This window comes from Lissotriton helveticus, chromosome 8 (genome assembly GCF_964261635.1).
Source record: "Lissotriton helveticus chromosome 8, aLisHel1.1, whole genome shotgun sequence".
Taxonomy (NCBI): Eukaryota; Metazoa; Chordata; class Amphibia; order Caudata; family Salamandridae; genus Lissotriton; species Lissotriton helveticus.
In genome coordinates, this window is record NC_136069.1 from 48,885,422 (window position 1) to 48,898,406 (window position 12,985).

At 44.4% G+C, this 12,985-nt stretch overlaps 1 protein-coding gene across 2 annotated transcripts in view; it reads right to left on the minus strand.

Moving 5' to 3' along the window:
• LOC144772340 (uncharacterized) overlaps nucleotides 1-12,985 on the minus strand; it is a 552,285-nt gene that overhangs the window by 260,492 nt on the left and 278,808 nt on the right. For both annotated transcript variants that reach the window (XM_078656588.1, XM_078656589.1), the window contains one exon: nucleotides 8,789-8,896. In XM_078656588.1, the coding sequence (XP_078512714.1) occupies nucleotides 8,789-8,896 (108 nt within the window). The remainder of the gene's footprint in view (nucleotides 1-8,788; nucleotides 8,897-12,985) is intronic.

Sequence of the window (12,985 nt, forward strand, 5' to 3'; positions counted from 1 at the left end):
AGGGCAACAAATAAATGCCTAAATCAATGTTGGGTCAGACAGGCCAAATCCATTGGACCTAAGCTTACCCATCCTAAGAAATCATATACTACCAAATCAAAGTGTATTTTCTTTCGACCCAAAGTTGTTTTCATCACCACGACTGTTTACCCCCTGGACCAGTGGAAATGTATATTAACAGAGGGTGAAGGCTGGAATTATAAAACATTGCAACAGAGCGAGTAGGTAATGAGATTGCGCAAGGTGGGCAGATTAAGAGCATGGGGCTATACCTGAAAGGAAACCTCAAGCTCAGTTCATTACTCCACCCCCAACTTAGAGATTTTTAGCCTCCCCTTTATCAACCATGCTGTATTTAATGGTGATTTGACAAAAGGCAGTGCAAGGACCGCTGGAAGTATCTATGTTGAAAATTTAAATCCCAAAAAGATCAGTTACAGATTATTGTGGGTGAGCTTAAACAAATTCGAGCATATGCCATCTATACTCAGACCGGTAGGGAGTGAAAATAGAAACAGGGAGTCTGAAGAGTCAGCTCTACACATAGTAGGGGGACAGAGCGTATACGTCTCTAGGTTACCTATGCTCATAAAGAAGAGCGGAGAGCTAACCAGATATAGACAATATACACCTAGAGCAAGGAGGGAGGTGACAAGTATAAAGGGGATAGTGAGGGTGAAATTATTGGAAAACAAGAACTTTGCCATTGTCAGTAGAAAGAGGAATCTTGAAAACCCACATTTATAAAAGTAATCCCTGAAAATCAAGAAAGAGCTTGAAAGTAGGATGAGGGATGAAGATGAAGAGAAAGTAAAGGAATTAAGATTAAGATCAAAAAAGGATGGGAGCAGTAAGAAGTTGAATAGTTGCTCAAGCAGATTAAGAAGGAAGGAAAATCAGATGGACCAAGGAGAGATTACTAGTAAGCCTATAATATGGGGGGGTGGAAGTTATGAGAAGGAACCCCAGATGAGTAAAAAAAAAAAAGGGAAGAAATTTGTGGCTTTACCTTGAAACATCTGATCATAAGGACGGGGGAAAAAAGATTAAGAAAGCTGCACCCCTGAAATCGATCCCAGCTATTGTTAACCTTCTGTAAATGTGCTAGCCTTAAGGAAATAGAGACAAATTACCGTAGACAAGTAGGGTTCATGCAAAATAAAAAGGGGAATGAGGTCACCAAAGTTCTGATGGAGTCTGGTTGAGTAAAATCAACATTAATCAAAGCAGAAAATGAGCTGCAGAAGGAAGGAAAAAGGCTTGTTTCAGACTCTGAACCATCTATGGTGGGCACCCATCGCTTAGCATTCCACAGTCAACATGTGGGTCTAGGGCAAAGACTAATTGATCAAGGACTGAATGGTAATGATGGTATAGAATCACAGTATAGGGGGTGAGGACCGCAAAGGGTTCGAGTGATTTAAACGTAGCAGATAGATACATGAACCATACTATACCAGCCCAGGAAAAAGAGGAGTGGTTAAGTGAAATAGATTAGGATATCGGGTCATCGCACAGCCTTGGGATTCTTTCATGGAATATAAATGGCTTCAGTAAGATAGCAAAATCAGAAACCTATAAAAGCGAATAGATACTTATGGAATTGTGTGTCTGCAAGTAACATGGCTATGTGATGAACCCCATCGATAGAAGAATATGTGCAAGTTCATAAGTTTGCAAAAGAAACCTGGCTTGGCAGTTCGGGCTGGACTGTTAACACAAGGGACAGGGTTGGGACTTATTTGCATAGGGCTGATTCCAAACTGGGGTAGTGCAGTGAGCAAAAGAATGATGGATTAAACCCGGATCCTTGTGACTGGGGGTGAATGTTTGCATTATCCAGCATTCCGTCTATCAATTGTTTCTTTTGCATATGTTGCCCTAAGTGGGAAGGGTATGCGCAGATGTGGGTCCCATGCTCACAACACCACTGGATTCAAGCTAGCCTGGCAGATGCCCTGAAACCGTCCCAGGATACTTGTTTCCGATCCAGGGAGGACCTGGCTTGGCAGTTCGGGCTGGACTGTTCCCACAAGGAACAGGGTCAAGACTGATTTGCATATGGCTGGGTCCAAACTGCGGTGGTGTGGTGAGCAAAGGAATGAGGAATTAAACAGGGATCCTTGTGACTGGGGATGAATACTTGCATTGTCCAGCATTCCATCCATCAATTGTTTCTTTTTCATAAGTTTGCATCAAAAAGCGAGCAAGGACGTCCTGCAGTACTCTGACAGCCATCAGAATAGCTAGGAAGGTGACAACGCTATCAGTAAGATGCAAATGCCTGGTAGCATGCAAAGTGGAGCTCCGGGATCTTTACCCTATGCATAAAAAGTTTAGGAGTATAGGTTTGAAATGGGAAGGATGAAGGAGGTTGACGACTGGTTGTGTGAACATTTCCAGAAAGATATTTTTATACCGATGGGGGATCTGAACCATAAATTACACCCAAATAAAGTGGATTTATGGTCTAAAGAAATGATGAAATCATACAATATAAAGGCGTCAAATTTTCCTAAAACTAAATGGTCTAAGTGGGATTTGGATCTGGGAAAATATCTGGGCTCAAAAGGTTTACTTTGTTTAAATGGTAGGGTAGGGGAGGATTGCCCAGCACAACAGACCTTTAAAGTTGGGCAGCAATTATGGCCAATTGATTATATACACATGCATGCTCGGAACTTTGATAAAATGAGGGACTTTCAAGTGGGGTCTGAAGAGGGAAGTGATCACCATCCTCTGAAATTAAATTTGCTAAGAGGAACAATTATGCAGAGGGAATAGGTGATCCCTCTTCAGATGGGTTATCCAAAAAGACTGACCACTAGACTAACAGAAGAACATATGGAAAAATGGTCTCATCTTCAGCAAAACAGATCACTAAAGGAGGTCTTGATAGTACATCCTGGGTGGTATGAGAATATAATCAGACAGGTGGTACAGTGCGTTAGAGTAGTTCTAAAAGGAAAGGGAATAAGGAATGAGAAAGCTTTGAATAACCAAAGGAAGAAAAACAAATGGTATGCTGAGGAATGTGGGAATCTAAAGGCGCAGGTAAGGAAAGGGGAAAGAAACCTCAAAATAAGATATGAAACAGGAAGTCGTAATGTGCTGATGAAGTTAAGGCAAAGGTATAAAACTAATCAGAGACCAAAAAAAGAGGTCATGAAGAGTGGTGGTGGGGAAACATGATAGAGGCAGTAGAAATTAAAAACATAAAACTCTTCTGGAAACTAGTAAAAGAAGGATCAGGAAAAACACAGGGCACGATGAGCATTTTGGTAGAAGAAGCTTGGATGGATTATCTAGAGGAGATAAATAGCAAAAAAGAGGAATGAGTGGGGGAACAAGTAACATCTTGGGAGAAAGTCGGTGAGGACTTAAGGTCCAAATTCCCATTGAGTTAGGTTATGTTATGTTATTAATTTTTGTATCGCGCACAGCTGCCCCAGCAAAGGGGCGTCCTGGCGCGTGAACAGGTACTAAATATAACAGAATAAAAAGGAGGGAGTCCTAGTCGAGAGCAGGGAACAGGAAAGTTTTAATCATACGTCTGAAAACGGTAAGATTATTCAGTGCACGGATATGCACCGGTAGAGCATTCCACAAGCCAGCGGCAAGTACTCGGTAAGATCGGCCACCCATCCTACTGAGCTTAAAACGGGGACAAAGCGCCAGATGAAGCGCCTCCGATCTTAAAGACCTCTGTGGTACATACGGAGTTAGCAGATTCGCTAATGCCGGCGGCGAGGAAAGCTTCAGAATTTTGAAAGCCAAACATAGTGACTTAAACTGAATTCTTTGCCTAACCGGCAGCCAATGAAGAGCGGAGATCGTGCTGGACACAGAGCAATATTTAGGAAGGCCAACTATCGCCCTTGCTGCGGCGTTCTGCACCCTTTGGAGTCTAGATGCTTTGGCCTGATTGACCCCCAGCAGCAGCACACTGCCGTAGTCCAGCCGAGATAGAACCGTGGCTTGAACCACGATTGGCCGAGTCGAAGAACTTGAGGATAGATCTAAGGCCCCGCAAAATGCCATAGCAGGTGGCTGCGACCTTCTTCGTGTGACTCGAGAAGGATAGGGCAGAGTCCATCCAGGCTCCTAGGTTCTTCACCTCAGAGACAGGGACGGGAGTAACGCCCAATTCCGGCGGCCACCACTGATCACCCCAGAGCCCTGCATGTTTCCCCAACACCATAACTTCCGTTTTTTTGGCGTTCAGTTGTAGGCAGTTAGATCTTAGCCAATCTGCCACGGCCAAAAGTCCTGCTCGGAATCTGGGGGCATCTATCTCAGGGTCACTACTCAGAGTCACCGCCAGCTGCGTATCGTCAGCATATGAGGTCATAGTCAGACCCCATTGATTGACGATCACAGCTAGCGGTTGTACATATAGGTTGAACAATGTAGGGCTCAACGAGGAACCCTGAGGGACCCCCAGATCCAATGAGTGAAAGGTGGACTGGCCAGGTGGTATAGCCACTTTAACGAACATGCCGGAGAGGAAAGAGCAGAACCACTGAAGGGCAGTCCCCGAAATACCAGCCTCCTGCAAACGCAAGGCCAGAATGCGGTGAGACACAGTGTCGAACGCGGCGCTCAGATCTAATAGGAGGAGCGCCGCCGTTCGCCCCGCATCGAGTACTCCACGTAAGTGCTCGGTCATGTAGAGCAGCGCGGTCTCGGTACTGTGTCCCGCCCGAAAGCCATTCTGGCTCGGATCTAAGATGTTATTGCGAGCAAGGTGTTCAGTCAGGGTGGAGTTTACATGTGCCTCAGTGATTTTGGCTATCCAGGGAAGAAGGGATATAGGGCGGTAGTTTTCAGGTAGAGCTGGATCCAAGGTGGACTTCTTTAAAACAGGAGTAACTACCGCCTGCTTCCATGAGGAAGGAACCGTTCCTGAAGTTAAGGACAAGTTAATCAAAGATAACATCGAGGCTCAGCACGAAAGGGGAAGAATCCTGATATGATCAGGCTTCAGCGGATCTAACGGGGATCCAGATTTAATCCTCAAACCCAGTGTGTCAAAGGCCTCCATGGATAGCGCCGGCAAACAGGACAAAGTCTCCGCCTCAGACGGGTGGAGGCTCCCCAACTCTGAGTCATGCAATGAACAGTTAAATCCTCGATAAATAGTCTGCACTTTTTCTAAAAAGAAGGATGCCAACCCTTCACAATGAGCATCAGTGCAGATAGCAGTCGAGGTGGCCCTTTTATTCAGAAGATCCTTGATGACCTTAAAGAGTAGTTTAGAGGGATTAGAGCTGGTTTGGAATTCCTGGGCATAGAATGTGGCACGGGTTCTGCAAATCGCTCTGTGATAGTTCTTGAGTTTAGCAAAATAAATGGGCTTCAGGATAGGATCATAAGTCTTCCTTCACTCCCTATCAGCTTTCCGGCAAGTTCTTTTTAGCTCGGCAAGCGAGTCATTATACCATGGGCTAGGTACTTTAGTATGGCATTTTGACCAGCACATTGGTATAAGGGAGTCGAGGGCATCCAAAATCCATTTACAGAACGATTCATACCCTTGTTCCACATTCTGAATAAGGCCCAGGGGGTCCTTCTCCAGCAACCCAAAAAACTCCTCCAATTTCAACTTGTGCCACTGTCTCTTAAAAACCAATCTTTCTGCCGCTTTAAATGGCAGGTCATCAATGGGACACAGGACTTCCACCAACAAGTGGTCAGTCCAGCCCACCGGAATAGGATTGGTCACCTTCACCCTGTCAAGAGTAGTAAAGAAAGAGTATCATCAGAACTATCATCTCAAGATTAACACGGACTCGCGCATCCGCACACGATAATAAGCCTGCAATAATCATAAAACCTGCCCAGATTGGTGGGCCGAGTTACTTTATAGGCTGTTTGAAAATATTTTGGATACAGGCAAGGAATATACCGGAAAACTGGAGAGGCGCAATCATCACAAAAAGGAAGATATAAAACGGCAATAAAAATTATAGGCTGATCAATCGTCTCGGTGTGGCAGAAAAGGTATTCGCTAAAATAATCTTGTGAATGTTAAAGGAGTGGGCTGACTTGAATTCTATAGTGCCGCTAGAACAGGGGGGCTTTAAGGACATCATTCTACAATTGAACAATGCTTTGCACTCGGTCCATTGCATGCAAGTTTGTTGAGGAAAGGGGGACCTCTTTCTGCTGCTTTGCAGACTTCAGTGCAGCTTCTGGTAGTCAGAAACTGCCAATGGGAGGCATTGACAAAACAAGACATCCCAAAAGACAGTCTAAAATTAATCCAGGAGCTACGGAGAAGCAACTGGGCCCAGATCATTATGGACACTGAAGGGACTCAAACACAAAAAATACAAATTAATAACAGGTTGAGACAGGGATGTGTATTAGCTCCCTTACTCTTCTCCTCATTTGTTTAGGATTTGCCTTCAACTCTAACTGCTGCAAATGGATTTAGCCCTAGAATGAATGGTAGACATGTGGCATGCCTCCTGGATGCAGACCATCGCATGATTGTAGACCAAAAAGAAATAGGCCTGCAAAGGAAATTAGACCTATTTAAAGATTACTGTAGGTGTAAAAATGTGTGGTAAACATGGATAAAACTTGGGTGCTTTGCGAAGACAAAAAGTACATTTAATTGGCACCTAGGTGCTGAGACACTTGAATTACTTAATGAATATAAGTATCTTGGAGTCTGGTTTGAGAGGATCTTGAAATGGAAAACATTTGTTTTTTGATATTCAACCTTATTGGTTTTTACAAACAACCGCACAATGCACTGACATATGACACATTTGATTAGTTCCCCAGTCATTTTCTTGCACTCGCCAAACCAGATGTATTGCGTATTGAGACTTCAGGTTACCCACCTCCCGATAACAGGACTTCAATTCATCAACCCGAGCGATATATATGCCCCATATGCGTTCATGCTTAGCAGGACATCTCCCCTCGTACACTGTTTCTCCTGCATGGTGCACCAGTCCACCCCTTTCCGCCATTTAGCTATGTTCGTGGGTTAGGGGGGCATCTTTCCAAGCTGCTGCAATATCTCTTTTGGTCATCAGGATGGCCATTCCCAGGAATGATCTGTCGGTCTGGGAACCATCCAATCCCTCCATCACTCTCAGGAGAAGGGCAAGGGGGTTATGTGGGACAGTCCAACCCAGTATGTCGCTTGGTTCCGCTATTACTGTTGCCCAATAACTGGTGAGGGAGGTGCAGGTCCAATCCATATCATAGAAATCTGGGGATTCCGCTGCGCATCTCAGGCATCTAGGGGTGGGGTGGAATCCAGCCCGATGTAGGCGGACTCTAGTAAGGTAGGCACAGTGGAGGTAGTATATTTGGATTAGGCGGAGCCTGGCAGTGGGCGCGCAGGACCATTAGAGCGTCTCTCCAGTGGAAAACACATTTATAGTCACTGAAGACCAGGGCTATGGCCTCGGAAATTCAATAGGGACTTCGGTGAAATGCCTTACAGACCAGTCCTAAAAGCTTATGTAGCAATGATCCCCCCCGCAATTGCAATATGGAGCGGAACTGCTATATATTAGAGGCAAAAATAGGAGCAATGCTGAGGAGGGAAGTGTTTGAAGAGCTTATGGTCAATCCCCAGATCTGCCATGATCCAAGCATTAAGATTAGAAACTGGTATGATTTCATGGTTTATATTGGCTGCAAAAGTGTTAATAAGATTCTGGGGAAAACGGAGTGGGGAGGAAGTACTGAAAGTTTCTCAGTGGTGCAAGAATGAAATTCTGCAAAGTGAATTAAAATGGTCAAAAATTGTTAGGATCAAATTGGGGGCTGTCTGTAAAGCTATGAAAGGAATGTTGCTCCCACAGAACATACTAACTGAAATCTCAAATAGAGAGTTAAAAGAGGTAGGTAAAGATCTGTCCCATGAATAGGACTATCCTACTTAATTAGGGGGAAAAAAAAAGAAAGAAATAGGTACAATTTAAGCTAAACTCTTGGCGGAATAAAGAGAGCTCCCCATATGTGGATACCTTACCAACCCAGCTGCTAAGAAGTGAATTATCGAGTGTAAGGGTTGGACTCAGCCCCTGTAAGATATACGATATGGTAAAATCAGAAACAGAGGAGACAGTTTTTATGCCCAATATTTTGGAAATCTGAAATTCAGACCGGAGGGCATGCTGCACAGTTTTTAACTGAGATTCATGAGGGCAGTCAGAACTGTGATCACTGAGTTTTAGTAATCATGGCATTTTAAGTATTTTATGGGACCATATTATATATTTCACTTGACAGTAGATTTTAATGAGTAGATTTCTATAAGCTTTTACTGGATGAATTTGAATGTTATTTATGCACTTGTTTTAAAAAATTTTTTTTTAAAGGAATTAGGAATTGTATATAGTACATCTGATAAATTGGTGTACTGTTTAAAGGCCAATGGTCTAAATAAAGATATTTTCTGATTGATTGACTTCACTTATTTCATTACGTTTATGTACTTTCAGCGATATTTTTAAAATGCTTTCAAAATGACTGTACGACTTTTAGTTGACACGTTAAGTACTGTTGTACATTTTGGCTGTTGGGTTTGCATTCTACTCTCAAAAGCAGCTGTAAGAGTGAACATGGTGAAAAGCCTTTGGTAGCTTTTGCGTCATAGTATCCGTGATTCTATTCATATTCTTTCACCAACGGCTAAAGCATTAAAGAGACTTATTAATTGTCATCATGACAGCCTCATTTTAAATTGGTGCGGTGTTACTGATCCCTGGGATTGATTGCACATTTGTGTGATTCCAAGTAGAAAAGGATGACTTACCTGTAGGGTTGTGAAGGTTTTTAACTACCTCTGGCTTCTGAATAGACACAGCATAGTCCTCTCCCTCTTCTTTGAAGCGTTCTTCGCTCATCGCTACAGAGAACTCTCCTGTATGATGTGAAACATAAGAGTGATTTCACAGTCAGCAAACATGGATCTAATTTGCAGTTGCTGTGACCGACACATCCACACTTGCCTCACTACATCCATTTCAGTATACATTTGAAATGATCTAGGAAAGAGTCAGACATTCACAGACGTGGAGTTCACTAATTTATAACATCCCGTTTCAGTCACCGCTGGTGCTCCATATCCAGGACAGGTGGAAAGTCATATTATTAGCTCAGCTAATGTCCTGGACTGTGCTTGTCCTGGGTGAGTAGACATTAAGCTCTTAGTGTTCCTACAAGTTGGGGAGGAGCTCCTTGTCCTCTTCTGTCTCAACTTACAAGAGTAGCCATCTTGCCCCATCTTCAGCCCTTTTCATGTGATCTACCTTAAGGGGTTAACAGCTAAAAACAGAATCAAAAAACGAAAAAAAAGAAAACACATGAAGTGGATAGGATGTGGCCGAACGGGCTCGGGTGGCCGATCTCAAATCTGGGGAACCAGGTTTAGTCTCGGCAGTGACGCTCGACATCCTGGGATTCTGAGCAGATCACTTAGGGAGTGTGGTTCTGAAATTCTGGACCCTACTGTTGTCCCGGTATCGAGGCCCGATATCCGTGTCCCGAAACCTCAACGTACCATGACGAATTTGGTGTCGACGAACCGATAATGAATCGGACATCATTCCTATGCATTTGCGTCATGATCGAGGCATGCTAACACCCCTGAATCGTAGTTTCCGTCCCAACCCCCAGACTCCATTTTGTAAACGGTATCCATCTTGTGTCTTGCCCTCATGATAAGTCAATTAAAGGTCGAGCTTGATCTAAAAGGACACGTCCACCTTCCCTGACTTCCCCCTGACCTGTCCCAACTGACTCCCTTGCCTCCAGCCAAACCTGTTTAGGCAGCTCCTCGCCCAGTGGCCAAACACGATAGCATCAATGTACAACATACCATAAACCATTCACCGCGCACAGATCATGTTTTCTACACACATACACACCTGTCCACGCTCCCTGTTTATGGCCAGTTTTATGACTAGGAGGTGCCTTCTTTTATTGGGGCTTCACCGATATCTGATGGGAGTTCCGGGCTTGGCTGAGTAATCTATCACGAATTGGACGTCTAAAATACGGGCTTGCCTACATGACTTCGCTCTTTTGTATTATTGTAGAAATATGTGTATAGCCATATCATAAACGTAAGAATTCTTGCTTGCAGCTATTATTTTTGTATATAAGGAGAAGGCCGGTTCTGTAATAACGAACAGTCTCCTGAGAACACATGACCCGTGTTTGTCGTGCTTCTAGGACACCTGTTACTTGGTAGCTGCCAATAAAACTTGATCTCTGACTGCGACTAGAAGACTCCGTGTTTCTGTGGTCCGGAACAGGGAGAACTCAGAGGTCTTCGGGTGTTATCCCCTGGCACCAAACGGGTTCCTAAAAACCTGTTACCTCAGGAGTCATTAGGATGATGGGCGGAGAAAGTCCGCCCGCCATCCTATCGGATAACGGGACCGACCTTATGAAAGGCGGGGGTCCCATGGGGGGGGGGAATTAGGATGCGCCCGCCACAGTGGCGGGCGCTGTTCTCAGCCCCGCCCGCCACAATGCTAAAAATGCATGTTGTGCATGCACAACGTGGCAGGTACCGTGCGGTACCTGCCATGTTGTGCATGCACACACCCCATCATCCAAACTAGAAGGCCGCATGCTTTTGCCGCCACGGAAAGGCATCTTCTAAAGACCATCCTAATATGGCTGGCGGTGTCTGATAGACACCGCCACCATATAAACCCTTTTCCGCCCCGGTCGCAAGGCAACCGGGGCGGAAAAGCGGTGGACGGTGTTTCCGTCCGCCGTGGTACCCCCGCCATTGTAATATGGCGGGGGGGAATTGGTGGCTGGCGGGCAAGGATGTCGGGCAATCCGCCAGACACCCTAATGGGCCCCTAATCTCCCCGTACCTAACGGAAATGAAAGTGTCCTTGGGCAATGTATCTGGTGCTCATGTAAAGCGCCCTGATACCTTCGAGTCAAGATTGCGCTATATTAAAAAAAGTCCGAAAGAACTGCTGATGTAATCAGCCTTTGAAAACAGTAAAAATCTCAGACCATTTGTTATGAAAAGCTCCATAAGAACAATAGTTACTTACCTGTAATCTGTGGTTCTCCAGTATTGGGGTCTTTCATAGATTCACATGCCTGAATCATTCCCAGTCGTCGTCGGTACATAAAAAAGAAATAATATGCACATAATAACCAAAAAACTTGGTAACATAAAACCAGGAAGTAAAATAGCCATAAGCTACAAGTAGAACATTTCCACATCTATGACTGTCCAAGTCATTATATATGGTCCAAACTGCAGGCAATCAGGCGACAGCACCCACCAGAAAGTTCTCCTCAGAGGCTCAGGCTCTCAGATTTTCTCGCACAAGAGTGTAACCAAGAGATAAGGGCATAAACAAGTCTCTGAGGGGAGGTGGGCAGGTTGCATGTGAATCTATGAAAGACACCAATACAGGAGAACCACAGATTACAGGTAAGTACCTATTGTTCTTCTACAGTATTGGGGTGTCTTTCATAGATTCACATGCCTGAATCAGAGTAGATAGCAGTACAGCAACATAATGCTGGTGAGATGCTATTTGTAACATAATATATATACACACACACACACACACACACACACACACACATCATGCAATAACATACCCAGAATGTTATAATCCTGCATAAATACATGTGTGTAAGCATATGCAGAGCAATGTTACTACATAGAATAAGCATGTCAATAAGCGTCTGAGAAACAGCATAGTGGAGGAGGGAAGAACAGAGGCTCGCCTTATTTAAAAAGATTGAACCGCTTGTCCCACTGACGTATCTGCATCACTTTAAGCCTCCAAACAGTATAGTTTGGTAAACGTGGGTCTGCTGGACCAAGTTGCCGCTCCGCAGATTTGATGAAGAGGCACCCCGGCAAAGAGAGCGGTAGAGGAGGAGATTGATCTCCTAAAACGCACTCTTGGAGTTGTCTGCAAAGGTCTTCTCGCTTGCTGATTGCAAAGGCAAATCGCAGCAGAAATCCAACGAGCTATGATCTGCTTGGATACTGAATGTCCTGGATGTATCCTCCCGTAGGCCACAAACAGCTGATCAGATTTACGGATTGTTGCAGTCCGTTGTAAATAGAACGTGAGACATCTTCTGATGTCAAGGGAAAGTAATGTTCTTTCCGCAGGAGTTTGAGGATTTGGAAAGAAAGTCTTTAAAATGATTGGCTCATTGAGATGGAAGTCCGCAGGTACTTTTGGCATGAAAGAAAACAAGTTACTTACCTGTAACTTTAGTTCTCCAGTATTGGAAGCTTTCATAGATTCACATGCCTGAATCATTCCCCGTCGTCGAGACGGGAGTCTCCGGTATATAAAAAAACAATGCTTAGCATAGCAAACTGAAAAGAGGCCTAGGCCCATTTCCCTTTTGCAACCCATAGCCTTTGTTATGTAAAAATGGCCCAAACTTTTCCCTGAACCAATCAGAGCTCCTCACCCTCTAGAACACTCCTGAGAGAACCTTCTGCCCCTCAGATTTTGGCACACTTGTGCATAAAGAACACTTGTGGTGCTAAATCCAAGGTGAGCCTCTCAGGGGAGGAGGGTGGGCGCATGTGAATCTATGAAAGCTTCCAATACTGGAGAACTAAAGTTACAGGTAAGTAACTTGTTTTCTTACTCCAGTATTGGAGCTTTCATAGATTCACATGATATATATATATATAGATATATATATATATATGTATATATGTATATATGTATATGTATATAATGTGACTTTGTAAAGCAAGAGAAATTACGGATGGAGGGATGGAAAGAAGGCTCACCGTTACTGGATGATATTCCGCAGTACCGCCTCTCCCACCGCCGCATCCGACTCTGCGGCTGCTTACAAGCAGTAGTGCCTGGTGAAGGTGTGCGTAGATGCCCAGGTCGCTGCTCTGCAGATATCCTGGATTGGCACTCCTCCAAACAGTGCAGTGGATGTGGCCACTGCCCTCGCGGAATGAGCACAAACGTGTGCA